The 14,070-nt window shown below is 39.0% G+C and overlaps 1 protein-coding gene across 1 annotated transcript in view; it reads left to right on the top strand.

The window, feature by feature from the left end:
• Positions 1-14,070, top strand: part of HEATR6 (HEAT repeat containing 6) — a 188,030-nt gene that overhangs the window by 21,693 nt on the left and 152,267 nt on the right. Inside the window, exon 3 of the mRNA XM_053706936.1 lies at positions 5,227-5,367. Within this exon, the coding sequence (XP_053562911.1) occupies positions 5,227-5,367 (141 nt within the window). The remainder of the gene's footprint in view (positions 1-5,226; positions 5,368-14,070) is intronic.

Genomic DNA, 14,070 nt, shown 5'->3' with positions numbered 1-14,070 from the left:
GAAAGGGCCACGCCCTCCCACAGGATAGGTCTTTTAAGGCTAAAAATAAGCCTAATTTTCGTCCCTTTCGCAGAAACGGACCAGCCTCTAATTCTGTATCCTCTAAGCAAGAGGGTAATACTTCACAACCCAAAGCAGCCTGGAAACCAATGCAAGGCTGGAACAAGGGTAAGCAGGCCAAGAAGCCTACCACTGCTACCAAAACAGCATGAAGGGATAGCCCCCGATCCGGGACCGGATCTAGTGGGGGGCAGACTTTCTCTCTTTGCTCAGGCTTGGGCAAGAGATGTTCAGGATCCTTGGGCGCTAGAAATAGTTTCTCAAGGTTATCTCCTGGAATTCAAGGAACTACCCCCAAGGGGAAGGTTCCACAGGTCTCAATTATCTTCAAACCAAATAAAGAGACAGGCATTCTTACATTGTGTAGAAGACCTGTTAAAGATGGGAGTGATACATCCAGTTCCAATAAGAGAACAAGGAATGGGATTTTATTCCAATCTGTTCATAGTTCCCAAAAAAGAGGGAACATTCAGACCAATTTTGGATCTAAAGATCCTAAACAAATTTCTCAGGGTACCATCGTTCAAAATGGAAACTATTCGAATGATCCTACCTACTATCCAGGAAAATCAATTTATGACTACCGTGGATTTAAAGGATGCGTACCTACATATTCCTATCCACAAGGAACATCATCAGTTCCTAAGGTTCGCTTTTCTGGACAAACATTACCAGTTTGTGGCACTTCCATTCGGATTAGCCACTGCTCCAAGGATTTTCACAAAGGTACTAGGGTCCCTTCTAGCGGTTCTAAGACCAAGGGGCATTGCAGTAGTACCTTACTTGGACGACATCCTGATTCAAGCGTCGTCCCTGTCAAAAGCAAAGGCTCATACGGACATCGTCCTAGCCTTTCTCAGATCTCACGGATGGAAGGTGAACAAAGAAAAAAGTTCTCTGTCCCCGTCAACAAGAGTTCCCTTCTTGGGAACAATAATAGATTCCTTAGAAATGAGGATTTTTCTGACAGAGGTCAGAAAATCAAAACTTCTAAGCTCTTGTCAAGTACTTCATTCTGTTCCTCGTCCTTCCATAGCGCAGTGCATGGAAGTAATAGGATTGATGGTTGCAACAATGGACATAGTTCCTTTTGCACGAATTCATCTAAGACCATTACAACTGTGCATGCTCAGACAGTGGAATGGGGATTATACAGACTTGTCTCTGACTATTCAAGTAGATCAAAAGACCAGAGATTCACTCCGTTGGTGGCTGATCCTGGACAATCTGTCACAGGGAATGAGCTTCCGCCGACCAGAGTGGGTCATTGTCACGACCGATGCCAGCCTAGTGGGCTGGGGCGCGGTCTGGGAATCCCTGAAAGCTCAGGGTCTATGGTCTCGGGAAGAGTCTCTTCTCCCGATAAACATTCTGGAACTGAGAGCGATATTCAATGCTCTCAGAGCTTGGCCTCAACTAGCAAAGGCCAAATTCATAAGGTTTCAGTCAGACAACATGACGACCGTTGCATATATCAATCATCAGGGGGGAACAAGGAGTTCCCTGGCGATGAAAGAAGTGACCAAGATAATTCAATGGGCGGAGGATCACTCCTGCCACTTGTCTGCGATCCACATCCCAGGAGTGGAAAATTGGGAAGCGGATTTTCTGAGTCGTCAGAATTCCATCCGGGGGAGTGGGAACTCCATCCGGAAATCTTTGCCCAAATAACTCAATTATGGGGCATTCCAGACATGGATCTGATGGCGTCTCGTCAGAACTTCAAGGTTCCTTGCTACGGGTCCAGATCCAGGGATCCCAAGGCGACTCTAGTAGATGCACTAGTAGCACCTTGGACCTTCAACCTAGCTTATGTATTCCCACCGTTTCCTCTCATCCCCAGGCTGGTAGCCAGGATCAATCAGGAGAGGGCCTCGGTGATCTTGATAGCTCCTGCGTGGCCACGCAGGACTTGGTATGCAGACCTGGTGAATATGTCATCGGCTCCACCATGGAAGCTACCTTTGAGACAGGACCTTCTTGTTCAGGGTCCATTCGAACATCCGAATCTGGTTTCCCTCCAACTGACGGCTTGGAGATTGAACGCTTGATTTTATCAAAGCGTGGGTTTTCAGATTCTGTAATAGATACTCTGATTCAGGCTAGAAAGCCTGTAACTAGAAAAATTTACCATAAAATATGGAAAAAATATATCTGTTGGTGTGAATCTAAAGGATTCCCATGGAACAAGATAAGAATTCCAAAGATTCTATCCTTTCTACAAGAAGGTTTGGAGAAAGGATTATCTGCAAGTTCTCTAAAGGGACAGATCTCTGCTTTATCTGTTTTACTTCACAAAAGACTGGCAGCCGTGCCAGATGTTCAAGCATTTGTTCAGGCTCTGGTTAGGATCAAGCCTGTTTACAGACCTTTGACTCCTCCCTGGAGTCTAAATCTAGTTCTTTCAGTTCTTCAAGGGGTTCCGTTTGAACCCTTACATTCCGTAGATATTAAGTTACTATCTTGGAAAGTTTTGTTTTTGGTTGCAATTTCTTCTGCTAGAAGAGTTTCAGAGTTATCTGCTCTGCAGTGTTCTCCGCCCTATCTGGTGTTCCATGCAGATAAGGTGGTTTTGCGTACTAAGCCTGGTTTTCTTCCGAAAGTTGTTTCCAACAAAAATATTAACCAGGAGATAGTTGTACCTTCTTTGTGTCCGAATCCAGTTTCAAAGAAGGAACGTTTGTTACACAATTTGGACGTAGTCCGTGCTCTAAAATTCTATTTAGAGGCTACTAAAGATTTCAGACAAACATCTTCCTTGTTTGTTGTTTATTCTGGTAAAAGGAGAGGTCAAAAAGCGACTTCTACCTCTCTTTCCTTTTGGCTTAAAAGCATTATCCGATTGGCTTATGAGACTGCCGGACGGCAGCCTCCCGAAAGAATCACAGCTCACTCCACTAGGGCTGTGGCTTCCACATGGGCCTTCAAGAACGAGGCTTCTGTTGACCAGATATGTAAGGCAGCGACTTGGTCTTCACTGCACACTTTTGCCAAATTTTACAAATTTGATACTTTTGCTTCTTCGGAGGCTATTTTTGGGAGAAAGGTTTTGCAAGCTGTGGTTCCTTCCGTTTAGGTGACCTGATTTGCTCCCTCCCTTCATCCGTGTCCTAAAGCTTTGGTATTGGTTCCCACAAGTAAGGATGACGCCGTGGACCGGACACACCAATGTTGGAGAAAACAGAATTTATGCTTACCTGATAAATTACTTTCTCCAACGGTGTGTCCGGTCCACGGCCCGCCCTGGTTTTTTAATCAGGTCTGATGAATTATTTTCTCTAACTACAGTCACCACGGTATCATATGGTTTCTCCTATATATATTTCCTCCTGTCCGTCGGTCGAATGACTGGGGTGGGCGGAGCCTAGGAGGGATCATGTGACCAGCTTTGCTGGGACTCTTTGCCATTTCCTGTTGGGGAAGAGAATATCCCACAAGTAAGGATGACGCCGTGGACCGGACACACCGTTGGAGAAAGTAATTTATCAGGTAAGCATAAATTCTGTTTTTGCAACTTCTTCCTATCTGCACCATTTCTTTGTAGTTTTAAAGTATCTATAATTTGCCATTTTAGCTGGATTATTTGATATCCCTGTTCTAAAAAGTGATTGGCTACTGGTGTCTAAAAATCTTAATTTCCAATATTCAATCTGTGTCGTCTCATGCGTTCTCATGATTTACATGTAGATTCCCCTTTGTAAATTTTATATATATACAGATTCATAGGTTAACAGAGTATTCCTTGTCAGTAGTATACAGATAAAATTTAAATTATATTTGAACTTTTTCTAGTATAAGTATCAAATTAGATTGAAGATGTTGCAAAAGAAACGTGTATTTTATTATTGTAGAGAATGCAAATTATCACTGTTTAATATGCTTTGTAATGGTTTGTTCCTACCAGTAAGTGGCAATAACAGATCAGAAAATGTAATTATTGCCTGAATCGTGCGAAATAGAGTGTACATAAGAGGGATAGTATTCTGTTTCAATTATGCAAGATTAACGTCATATGCATATTGTGCCAAGTTGAAGTTATAATACAAAAATATATTTGTCGTCATATTTGTGCTGTGGACTCTGATTCTTGGCTATAACATTTCAATACTGGCAGATGCCCTGTCTACATCGGTACTACAGTTCATAAGGAGAAGCTGTTGCAAATTTGTAGTACCTAAGATGGGGGTGACCAGTGGGGGTGAGGGAGGGAAGAGAGCTGTTTGAGAGGGATCAGGAGGTGGGAAGTGTCAGATGGGAGGGTAATCTCTACACTAAAGCTAAAGTTAACCTTACAAGCCACCTGATTAACCCCTTCACTGCTAGGAATAATAAAAGTGTAGTGTGCAGCTGCAATTAGTGGCCTTCTAATTACCAAAAAGCAATGGCAAATCCTTATGTCTGCTATTTCTGAACAAAGAGGATCCCCGAGAAGCTTTTACAATAATTTGTGTTATGATTGCACAAGTGGTATGTAAATAATTTCATTGACAAACGTAAAGTTTGTACACAAAAAAAAGTCAACTTTTTTTTTTAAATTTTTTTAATTTGATCACATTTGGGAGTGAAATAGTGGCATGAAATTTACCAAAATGTGCCTAGATCAATACTTTGGGTTGTCTACTAAAAAAAAAAAAAAAGTATAGTTTTGATGGGTAAATCTAAAAATAAAAACCAAGGCTTTATTTCTGTTTAAATTTAATAATGACATAAATACTCTTGTCTTTTGGTGAAGTTTTAGTCTAAAATACCTGGTCCTTAAGGGTTAATAGAACCTATTTTTATATAGTGCTTTTCATATGCATCATACACATGATCTGTATTTGGAACATAGTAGCAATACTGTTTGACAAAGCACAGACTGGGCAGAGTGAGATTGCACCTTGGGTGGGTACAATCCTATATGATGGGCTATTAAGCCCCATCTATTTCCAGTTGAGCCCTTTGTATTTTAGTTGTGATAATAGATTTGTCTTTACAAAACAATATGCTATTCTTTATTAAAGTCTATCACACAATATATTTGTGCCTTTATAATAATAAGGCAATCTGCTATTTATACTAACTGGAATAATGCAACTGTCGAGTGGCTCCTTTATCTGGAGTATGACTTGCATCAATGTCTTTTGATGTTAAATAACCTGTGATGATGTTTGCCTTTGGTGATAGGTTATTGTTGATGAACGCAATCTGGATTTTCTGCTCTCATTTTCAATTTCTGCTCTGAAGCAATGCAGCTCCTGGACCCATGCTGATATTCTTCAGGCTTTGGCAGCTTTAGTTTATAACAATGCACCAAACTGCCAGAAGGTAAGCTGTACTATTTTTGTACTGGGTTATTTAAATTATACATTGTTATAGTCACTAACGCTTTACACTTTATTTAAAGGGACACTCGAGTCAAAATAAAACTTCATGATTCAGATACAGCATCCAATTTTAAACAACTTCCAATTTACTTCTATTAACAAAATGTGCACAGTCTTTTTAATATTTACACTTTTGGAGTCACCAGCTCCTACTGAGCATGTGCAAGAGTTCACAGCAAATACGTATATGCATTTGTGATTGGCTGATGGCTGTCACATGATACAGGAGGAGTGGAAATAGACATAACTTTGCAATTTATTTAAATAAAATCTACTACTCATTTGAAGGTGAGACTAAGTGCTATTGCATTTGTTGATTATTGACTGGTCCTTTAAATCCTTACAGCTTGATGTCAGAATATTGTTTTTTCCACTCTGTAATATTTGTGATGACTGTTTGGTACATTACACATTTTAAACTTGCCAAATTAATGTTTAAACAAGAACTTTAGGGATTTTTACCAATTTATATATTTAAAAGGATACTAAACTTAAGCTTGTTCTTTCATGATTCAGATACAGCAATTTTAAGCAACTTTGTAATTTACTCCTATTATCATTTTTTTCTTCATTCTCTTGCTATCTTTATTTGAAAAGCTGGAATGTAAAGCTTTGGAGCCTGCTTTTTTTAGGTTCAGCACTCTGGATAGAGCTTTCTTATTGGTGTCGCTTTTTGGTGCTGGACCAAAAATGGGCCGGCTCCTAAGCTTTACATTCTTGCTTTTCAAATAAAGATGGCAAGAGAACGAAGGAAAATTGAAAAAAGGACTAAATTAGAGCATGCAATTTTAAGCAACTTTCTATCTTAATCATTAAAGAAAAAAATCTGGATTTAGTATCCCTTTAAAATGGCATGCTATATCTGAATCATTAAAGTGAATGTAAATTTTGATGCAAAAGTGCTCGGTTTTCTTTCATGTAATTAGCAAGAGTCCATGAGCTATTGACGTATGGGATATACATTCCTACCAGGAGGGGCAAAGTTTCCCAAACCTCAAAATGCCTATAAATACACCCCTCACCACACCCACAAATCAGTTTTACAAACTTTGCCTCCTATGGAGGTGGTGAAGTAAGTTTGTGCTAGATTCTACGTTGATATGCGCTCCGCAGCAGGTTGGAGCCCGGTTTTCCTCTCAGCGTGCAGTGAATGTCAGAGGGATGTGAGGAGAGTATTGCCTATTTGAATGCAGTGATCTCCTTCTACGGGGTCTATTTCATAGGTTCTCTGTTATCGGTCGTAGAGATTCATCTCTTACCTCCCTTTTCAGATCGACGATATACTCTTATATATACCATTTCCTCTACTGATTCTCGTTTCAGTACTGGTTTGGCTTTCTACTACATGTAGATGAGTGTCTTGGGGTAAGTAAGTCTTATTTTCTGTGACACTCTAAGCTATGGTTGGGCACTTTTAAAGTTCTAAATATATGTACAGTATTCAAACATTTATTTGCCTTGACTCAGGATGTTCAACGTTCCTTATTTCAGACAGTCAGTTTCATATTTGGGATAATGCATATGAATAAATCATTTTTTTCTTACCTTAAAAATTTGACTTTTCCCTGTGGGCTGTTAGGCTCGCGGGGGCTGAAAATGCTTCATTTTATTGCGTCATTCTTGGCGCGGACTTTTTTGGCGCAAATTTTTTTTTCTGTTTCCGGCGTCATACGTGTCGCCGGAAGTTGCGTCATTTTTGACGTTCTTTTGCGCCAAAAGTGTCGGCGTTCCGGATGTGGCGTCATTTTTGGCGCCAAAAGCATTTAGGCGCCAAATAATGTGGGCGTCTTTTTTGGCGCTTAAAAAATATGGGCGTCACTATTGTCTCCACATTATTTAAGTCTCATTATTTTGTGCTTCTGGTTGCTAGAAGCTTATTCACTGGCATTTTTTTCCCATTCCTGAAACTGTCATTTAAGGAATTTGATACATTTTGCTTTATATGTTGTTTTTTCTATTACATATTGCAAAATGTCCCACGTTGAAGCTGAGTCAGAAGATACTTCTGGAAAATCGCTGCCTGGTGCTGGAGCTACCAAAGCTAAGTGTATTTGCTGTAAACTTTTGGTATCTGTTCCTCCAGCTGTTGTTTGTACTGTTTGTCATGACAAACTTGCTAATGCAGATAATATTTCCTTTAGTACTGTTACATTACCTGTTGCTGTTCCGTCAACATCTAATATTCAGAGTGTTCCTGATAACATAAGAGATTTTGTTTCTAAATCCATTAAGAAGGCTATGTCTGTTATTCCTCCTTCTAGTAAACGTAAAAAGTCTTTTAAAACTTCTCATTTTTCAGATGAATTTTTAAATGAACATCCTCATTCTGATACTGATATTGGTTCTTCTGATTCAGAGGATTCTGTGTCAGAGGTTGATGCTGATAAATCTTCATATTTATTTAAAATGGAATTTATTCGTTCTTTACTTAAAGAAGTCCTAATTGCATTAGAAATTGAGGATTCTAGTCCTCTTGATACTAAATCTAAACGTTTAGATAAGGTTTTTAAATCTCCTGTAGTTATTCCAGAAGTATTTCCTGTCCCTGGTGCTATTTCTGAAGTAATTTCCAGGGAATGGAATAATTTGGGTAATTCTTTTACTCCTTCTAAACGTTTTAAGCAATTATATCCTGTGCCATCTGACAGATTAGAATTTTGGGACAAAATCCCTAAGGTTGATGGGGCTGTCTCTACTCTTGCTAAGCGTACTACTATTCCTACGGCAGATGGTACTTCCTTTAAGGATCCTTTAGATAGGAAAATTGAATCATTTCTAAGAAAAGCTTACTTGTGTTCAGGTAATCTTCTTAGACCTGCTATATCTTTAGCTGATGTTGCTGCAGCTTCAACTTTTTGGTTAGAAGCTTTAGCGCAACAAGTAACAGATCATAATTCTCATAGCATTATTATTCTTCTACAACATGCTAATAATTTTATTTGTGATGCTATCTTTGATATCATTAGAGTTGATGTCAGGTATATGTCTCTAGCTATCTTAGCTAGAAGAGCTTTATGGCTTAAAACTTGGAATGCTGATATGTCTTCTAAGTCTACTCTGCTTTCCCTTTCTTTCCAGGGTAATAAATTATTTGGTTTTCAGTTGGATTCTATTATCTCAACTGTTACTGGAGGGAAAGGAACTTTTTTACCACAGGATAAAAAATCTAAAGGTAAATTTAGGTCTAATAATCGTTTTTGTTCCTTTCGTCACAACAAGGAACAAAAGCCTGATCCTTCATCCTCAGGAGCGGTATCAGTTTGGAAACCATCTCCAGTCTGGAATAAATCCAAGCCTTTTAGAAAACCAAAGCCAGCTCCCAAGTCCACATGAAGGTGCGGCCCTCATTCCAGCTCAGCTGGTTGGGGGCAGATTACGTTTTTTCAAAGAAATTTGGTTCAATTCCGTTCACAATCTCTGGATTCAGAACATTGTTTCAGAAGGGTACAGAATTGGCTTCAAGATAAGGCCTCCTGCAAAGAGATTTTTTCTTTCCCGTGTCCCAGTAAACCTAGCGAAGGCTCAAGCATTTCTGAAATGTGTTTCAGATCTAGAGTTGGCTGGAGTAATTATGCCAGTTCCAGTTCTGGAACAGGGGCTGGGGTTTTATTCAAATCTCTTCATTGTACCAAAGAAGGAGAATTCCTTCAGACCAGTTCTGGATCTAAAAATATTGAATCGTTATGTAAGGATACCAACATTCAAGATGGTAACTATAAGGACTATCCTGCCTTTTGTTCAGCAAGAGCATTATATGTCCACAATAGATTTACAGGATGCATATCTGCATATTCCGATTCATTCAGATCACTTTCAGTTTCTGAGATTCTCTTTCCTAGACAAGCATTACCAGTTTGGGTCTCTACCGTTTGGCCTAGCTACAGCTCCAAGAATTTTTACAAAGGTTCTCGGTGCCCTTCTTTCTGTAATCAGAGAACAGGGTATTGTGGTATTTCCTTATTTGGACGATGTCTTGGTACTTGCTCAGTCTTCACATTTAGCAGAATCTCATACGAATCGACTTGTGTTGTTTCTTCAAGATCATGGTTGGAGGAACAATTTACCAAAAAGTTCATTGATTCCTCAGACAAGAGTAACCTTTTTAGGTTTCCAGATAGATTCAGTGTCCATGACTCTGTCACTAACGGACAAGAGACGTCTAAAATTGATTTCAGCTTGTCGAAACCTTCAGTCACAATCATTCCCTTCGGTAGCTTTATGCATGGAAATTCTAGGTCTTATGACTGCTGCATCGAACGCGATCCCCTTTGCTCGTTTTCACATGCGACCTCTTCAGCTCTGTATGCTGAACCAGTGGTGCAGGGATTACACAAAGATATCTCAATTAATATCTTTAACACTGATTGTACGACACTCTCTGATGTGGTGGACAGATCACCATCGTTTAGTTCAGGGGGCTTCTTTTGTTCTTCCGACCTGGACTGTAATTTCAACAGATGCAAGTCTGACAGGTTGGGGAGCTGTTTGGGGGTCTCTGACAGCACAAGGGGTTTGGGAATCTCAGGAGGTGAGATTACCGATCAATATTTTGGAACTCCGTGCAATTTTCAGAGCTCTTCAGTCATGGCCTCTTCTAAAGAGAGAATCGTTCATTTGTTTTCAGACAGACAATGTCACAACTGTGGCATACATCAATCATCAAGGAGGGACTCACAGTCCTCTGGCTATGAAGGAAGTATCTCGAATTCTGGTATGGGCGGAATCCAGCTCCTGTCTAGTTTCTGCGGTTCATATCCCAGGTATAGACAATTGGGAAGCGGATTATCTCAGCCGTCAAACGTTACATCCGGGCAAATGGTCTCTTCACCCAGAGGTATTTCTTCAGATTGTTCAAATGTGGGGACTTCCAGAAATAGAGCTGATGGCCTCTCATCTAAACAAGAAACTTCCCAGGTATCTGTCCAGATCCAGGGATCCTCAAGCGGAAGCAGTGGATGCATTGTCACTTCCTTGGAAGTATCATCCTGCCTATATCTTTCCGCCTCTAGTTCTTCTTCCAAGAGTAATCTCCAAGATTCTGAAGGAATGCTCGTTTGTTCTGCTGGTAGCTCCAGCATGGCCTCACAGGTTTTGGTATGCGGATCTTGTCCGGATGGCCTCTTGCCAACCGTGGACTCTTCCGTTAAGACCAGACCTTTTGTCGCAAGGTCCTTTTTTCCATCAGGATCTCATATCCTTAAATTTAAAGGTATGGAGTTTGAACGCTTGATTCTTAGTCAAAGAGGTTTCTCTGACTCTGTGATTAATACTATGTTACAGGCTCGTAAATCTGTATCTAGGGAGATATATTATAGAGTCTGGAAGACTTATATTTCTTGGCGTCTTTCTCATCATTTTTCCTGGCATTCTTTTAGAATTCCGAGAATTTTACAGTTTCTTCAGGATGGTTTGGATAAAGGTTTGTCTGCAAGTTCCTTGAAAGGACAAATCTCTGCTCTTTCTGTTCTTTTTCACAGAAAGATTGCTAATCTTCCTGATATTCATTGTTTTGTACAAGCTTTGGTTCGTATAAAACCTGTCATTAAGTCAATTTCTCTTCCTTGGAGTTTGAATTTGGTTCTGGGGGCTCTTCAAGCTTCTCCGTTTGAACCTATGCATTCATTGGACATCAAATTACTTTCTTGGAAAGTTTTGTTCCTTTTGGCCATCTCTTCTGCCAGACGAGTTTCTGAATTATCTGCTCTTTCTTGTGAGTCTCCTTTTCTGATTTTTCATCACGATAAGGCGGTGTTGCGAACTTCTTCTTTTAATTTTTTTACCTAAGGTTGTGAATTCTAACAACATTAGTAGAGAAATTGTGGTTCCTTCATTGTGTCCTAATCCTAAGAATTCTAAGGAGAGATCATTGCCTTCTTTGGATGTAGTTAGAGCTTTGAAATATTATGTTGAAGCTACTAAGAATTTCCGAAAGACTTCTAGTCTATTTGTTATCTTTTCCGGTTCTAGGAAAGGTCAGAAGGCCTCTGCCATTTCTTTGGCATCTTGGTTGAAATCTTTAATTCATCATGCTTATGTCGAGTCGGGTAAAACTCCGCCTCAAAGGATTACAGCTCATTCTACTAGGTCAGTTTCTACTTCCTGGGCGTTTACGAATGATGCTTCGGTTGATCAGATTTGCAAAGCAGCAACTTGGTCTTCTTTGCATACTTTTACTAAATTCTACCATTTTGATGTGTTTTCTTCTTCTGAAGCTGTTTTTGGTAGAAAAGTACTTCAGGCAGCTGTTTCAGTTTGAATCTTCTGCTTATAATTTCAGTTTTTTTCATTTAATCTTTATTTTTGGGTGTGGATTATTTTTCAGCGGAATTGGCTGTCTTTATTTTATCCCTCCCTCTCTAGTGACTCTTGCGTGGAAAGATCCACATCTTGGGTAGTCATTATCCCATACGTCACTAGCTCATGGACTCTTGCTAATTACATGAAAGAAAACATAATTTATGTAAGAACTTACCTGATAAATTCATTTCTTTCATATTAGCAAGAGTCCATGAGGCCCACCCTTTTTTTGTGGTGGTTATGATTTTTTTGTATAAAGCAGAATTATTCCAATTCCTTATTTTTTATGCTTTCGCACTTTTTTCTTATCACCCCACTTCTTGGCTATTCGTTAAACTGATTTGTGGGTGTGGTGAGGGGTGTATTTATAGGCATTTTGAGGTTTGGGAAACTTTGCCCCTCCTGGTAGGAATGTATATCCCATACGTCACTAGCTCATGGACTCTTGCTAATATGAAAGAAATGAATTTATCAGGTAAGTTCTTACATAAATTATGTTTTTAAAAATTTGATTATAAACAGGGGCACTTTAATTTATCAAAATTTACATTTCACTCGTTGTGAAAAAATACTTAACTTTTAATCTTGACAGCCGCTCCAGCTTCCCCTGTTCGTCACAAAGTCATTTCTGACATCAGAAATGATGGATCGGTCATCCTCCAATCATGGCTTCCCCCCAGGGGGAATCAGTGTCTGATTCGAAAGCCGTGATTAAAGGAAGCTGGATTCTTCATTTTAGACCCAGGAAGAGACTTTGCAATGGGCGGAGGAAGCTGGAGCTGCTGTCAAGTTTAAAAAGGTAAGTATTTTTTCACAACGAGTGAAATGTAAATTTTGATGAATTAAAGTGCCCCTGTTTTTAATCAAATTTTTAAAAAACGTGCACTTTAGCATCAAAATTTACATTCACTTTAAGGAAAAAATTGGGTTTAATATCCCTTTAACATTTTTTCCATATTTGTGTGTGTATGTATGTTTTATATTTACATTTCTAAAATTCAGGGGCAAAAAGATTTTACTTAACGTTAAAGGGATAGGAAAGTCAAAATTAAAATTGTGTGATTCAGATAGAGCATATGATTTTAATATACTTTTAAATTCACTTCTATTTTCAAATGTGCTTTGTTCTTGTGGTATCCCATGTTGAAAAAAAGAATTCACACACATCCTACGCTTGGAGGAGCTGCTTCTAATTGGTGCCTGCATACTTGTGTTCAGCTAGCTGCCAGTAGTGCAATGCTGTTCCTTCAGCAAAGGATAACAAGATAATGAAGCAAATCTTATCCAAATCCCTGAAAGAAAAAAAATGGTGTTTCCTGTCCCTTTAAGTGTTAAAAAGGTTCAAAATTTAAAAAATTAAAAACTTCCTGTCCCCAGAAAAAATTAATCATATATTGTACTTTAGCTAGTTGATGGACTTGTTGTGCATTTTGAGTCTTTGCTTTAACCCCTTAATGACACAGACATACCGAGTGCATCACTTGCCCTTAAAAGGTTTTCAACCCTGTGGTAACGCAGGTCTCGCTGAAAGCAGCGAGACATGCTATAACTACGTACTGTTTAACCCCTTAGAGTTAAAACGACAGCGGCTATCATTAAAGGGACAGTCAAGTCGAAAAAAAACTCATGTTTCAAATAGGTCATGTAATTTTAAACAACTTTCAAATTTACTTTTATCACCAATTTTGCTTTGTTCTCTTGGTATTCTTTTTTTTTTTTTTTATTTATTTATTGATAACGTACACACATTCATCTTGTTACAAGCCTTGAAACAAGATTACAAACAATATTGTTTACAGCGGAGAGACAAATGTTAACAAATTAAATAGCACTTAAGCCAATGACAATAATTTGTAAGTGGGAAAAAAAAAGAAAAAAGAAGCACAGCTTAAAAATAAAAAGTACAATGATGTCTCAAGGGGGTGAGACCAAGGAAAGTTATAGCTTGTGTGTCACGTAATTTGAGTTTATCCAAAGAATATATAAAGCTAATCTCTATAAGGACGTAAATACATAGATATCTGTCCTAGGTTTAAACATAATTTTAAGTGATGTCACTACGGGGGGGGGAGGGTAGGGGAAAAACAAAAAGAAGGAAGACACAGAAAAAAGAAGAAAGAGACCGAAAAAGAAAAGAAAAAAAAACAAAAAAAAAAAACTGCATTGCCCCCCAACCCACTCTGCTCCTTCACTATTCAACCCAGGCTGCTGGGTATCTGCCCGCATTAATCAATTCAAGCATGTAGGCCGATTGGCTAAGGGGCTTAATTAACTGCTGCTGTGCCTGAACAGGAAGTGACAATATTACTAGGCCCCATTTTTCTAAGAATCTCTTTATATGAGCGTC

Source organism: Bombina bombina, chromosome 3, assembly GCF_027579735.1.
Source record: "Bombina bombina isolate aBomBom1 chromosome 3, aBomBom1.pri, whole genome shotgun sequence".
Taxonomy (NCBI): Eukaryota; Metazoa; Chordata; class Amphibia; order Anura; family Bombinatoridae; genus Bombina; species Bombina bombina.
Note: the sequence above shows the minus strand (reverse complement) of the source record. Positions and strands in the feature narration are given on the sequence as shown.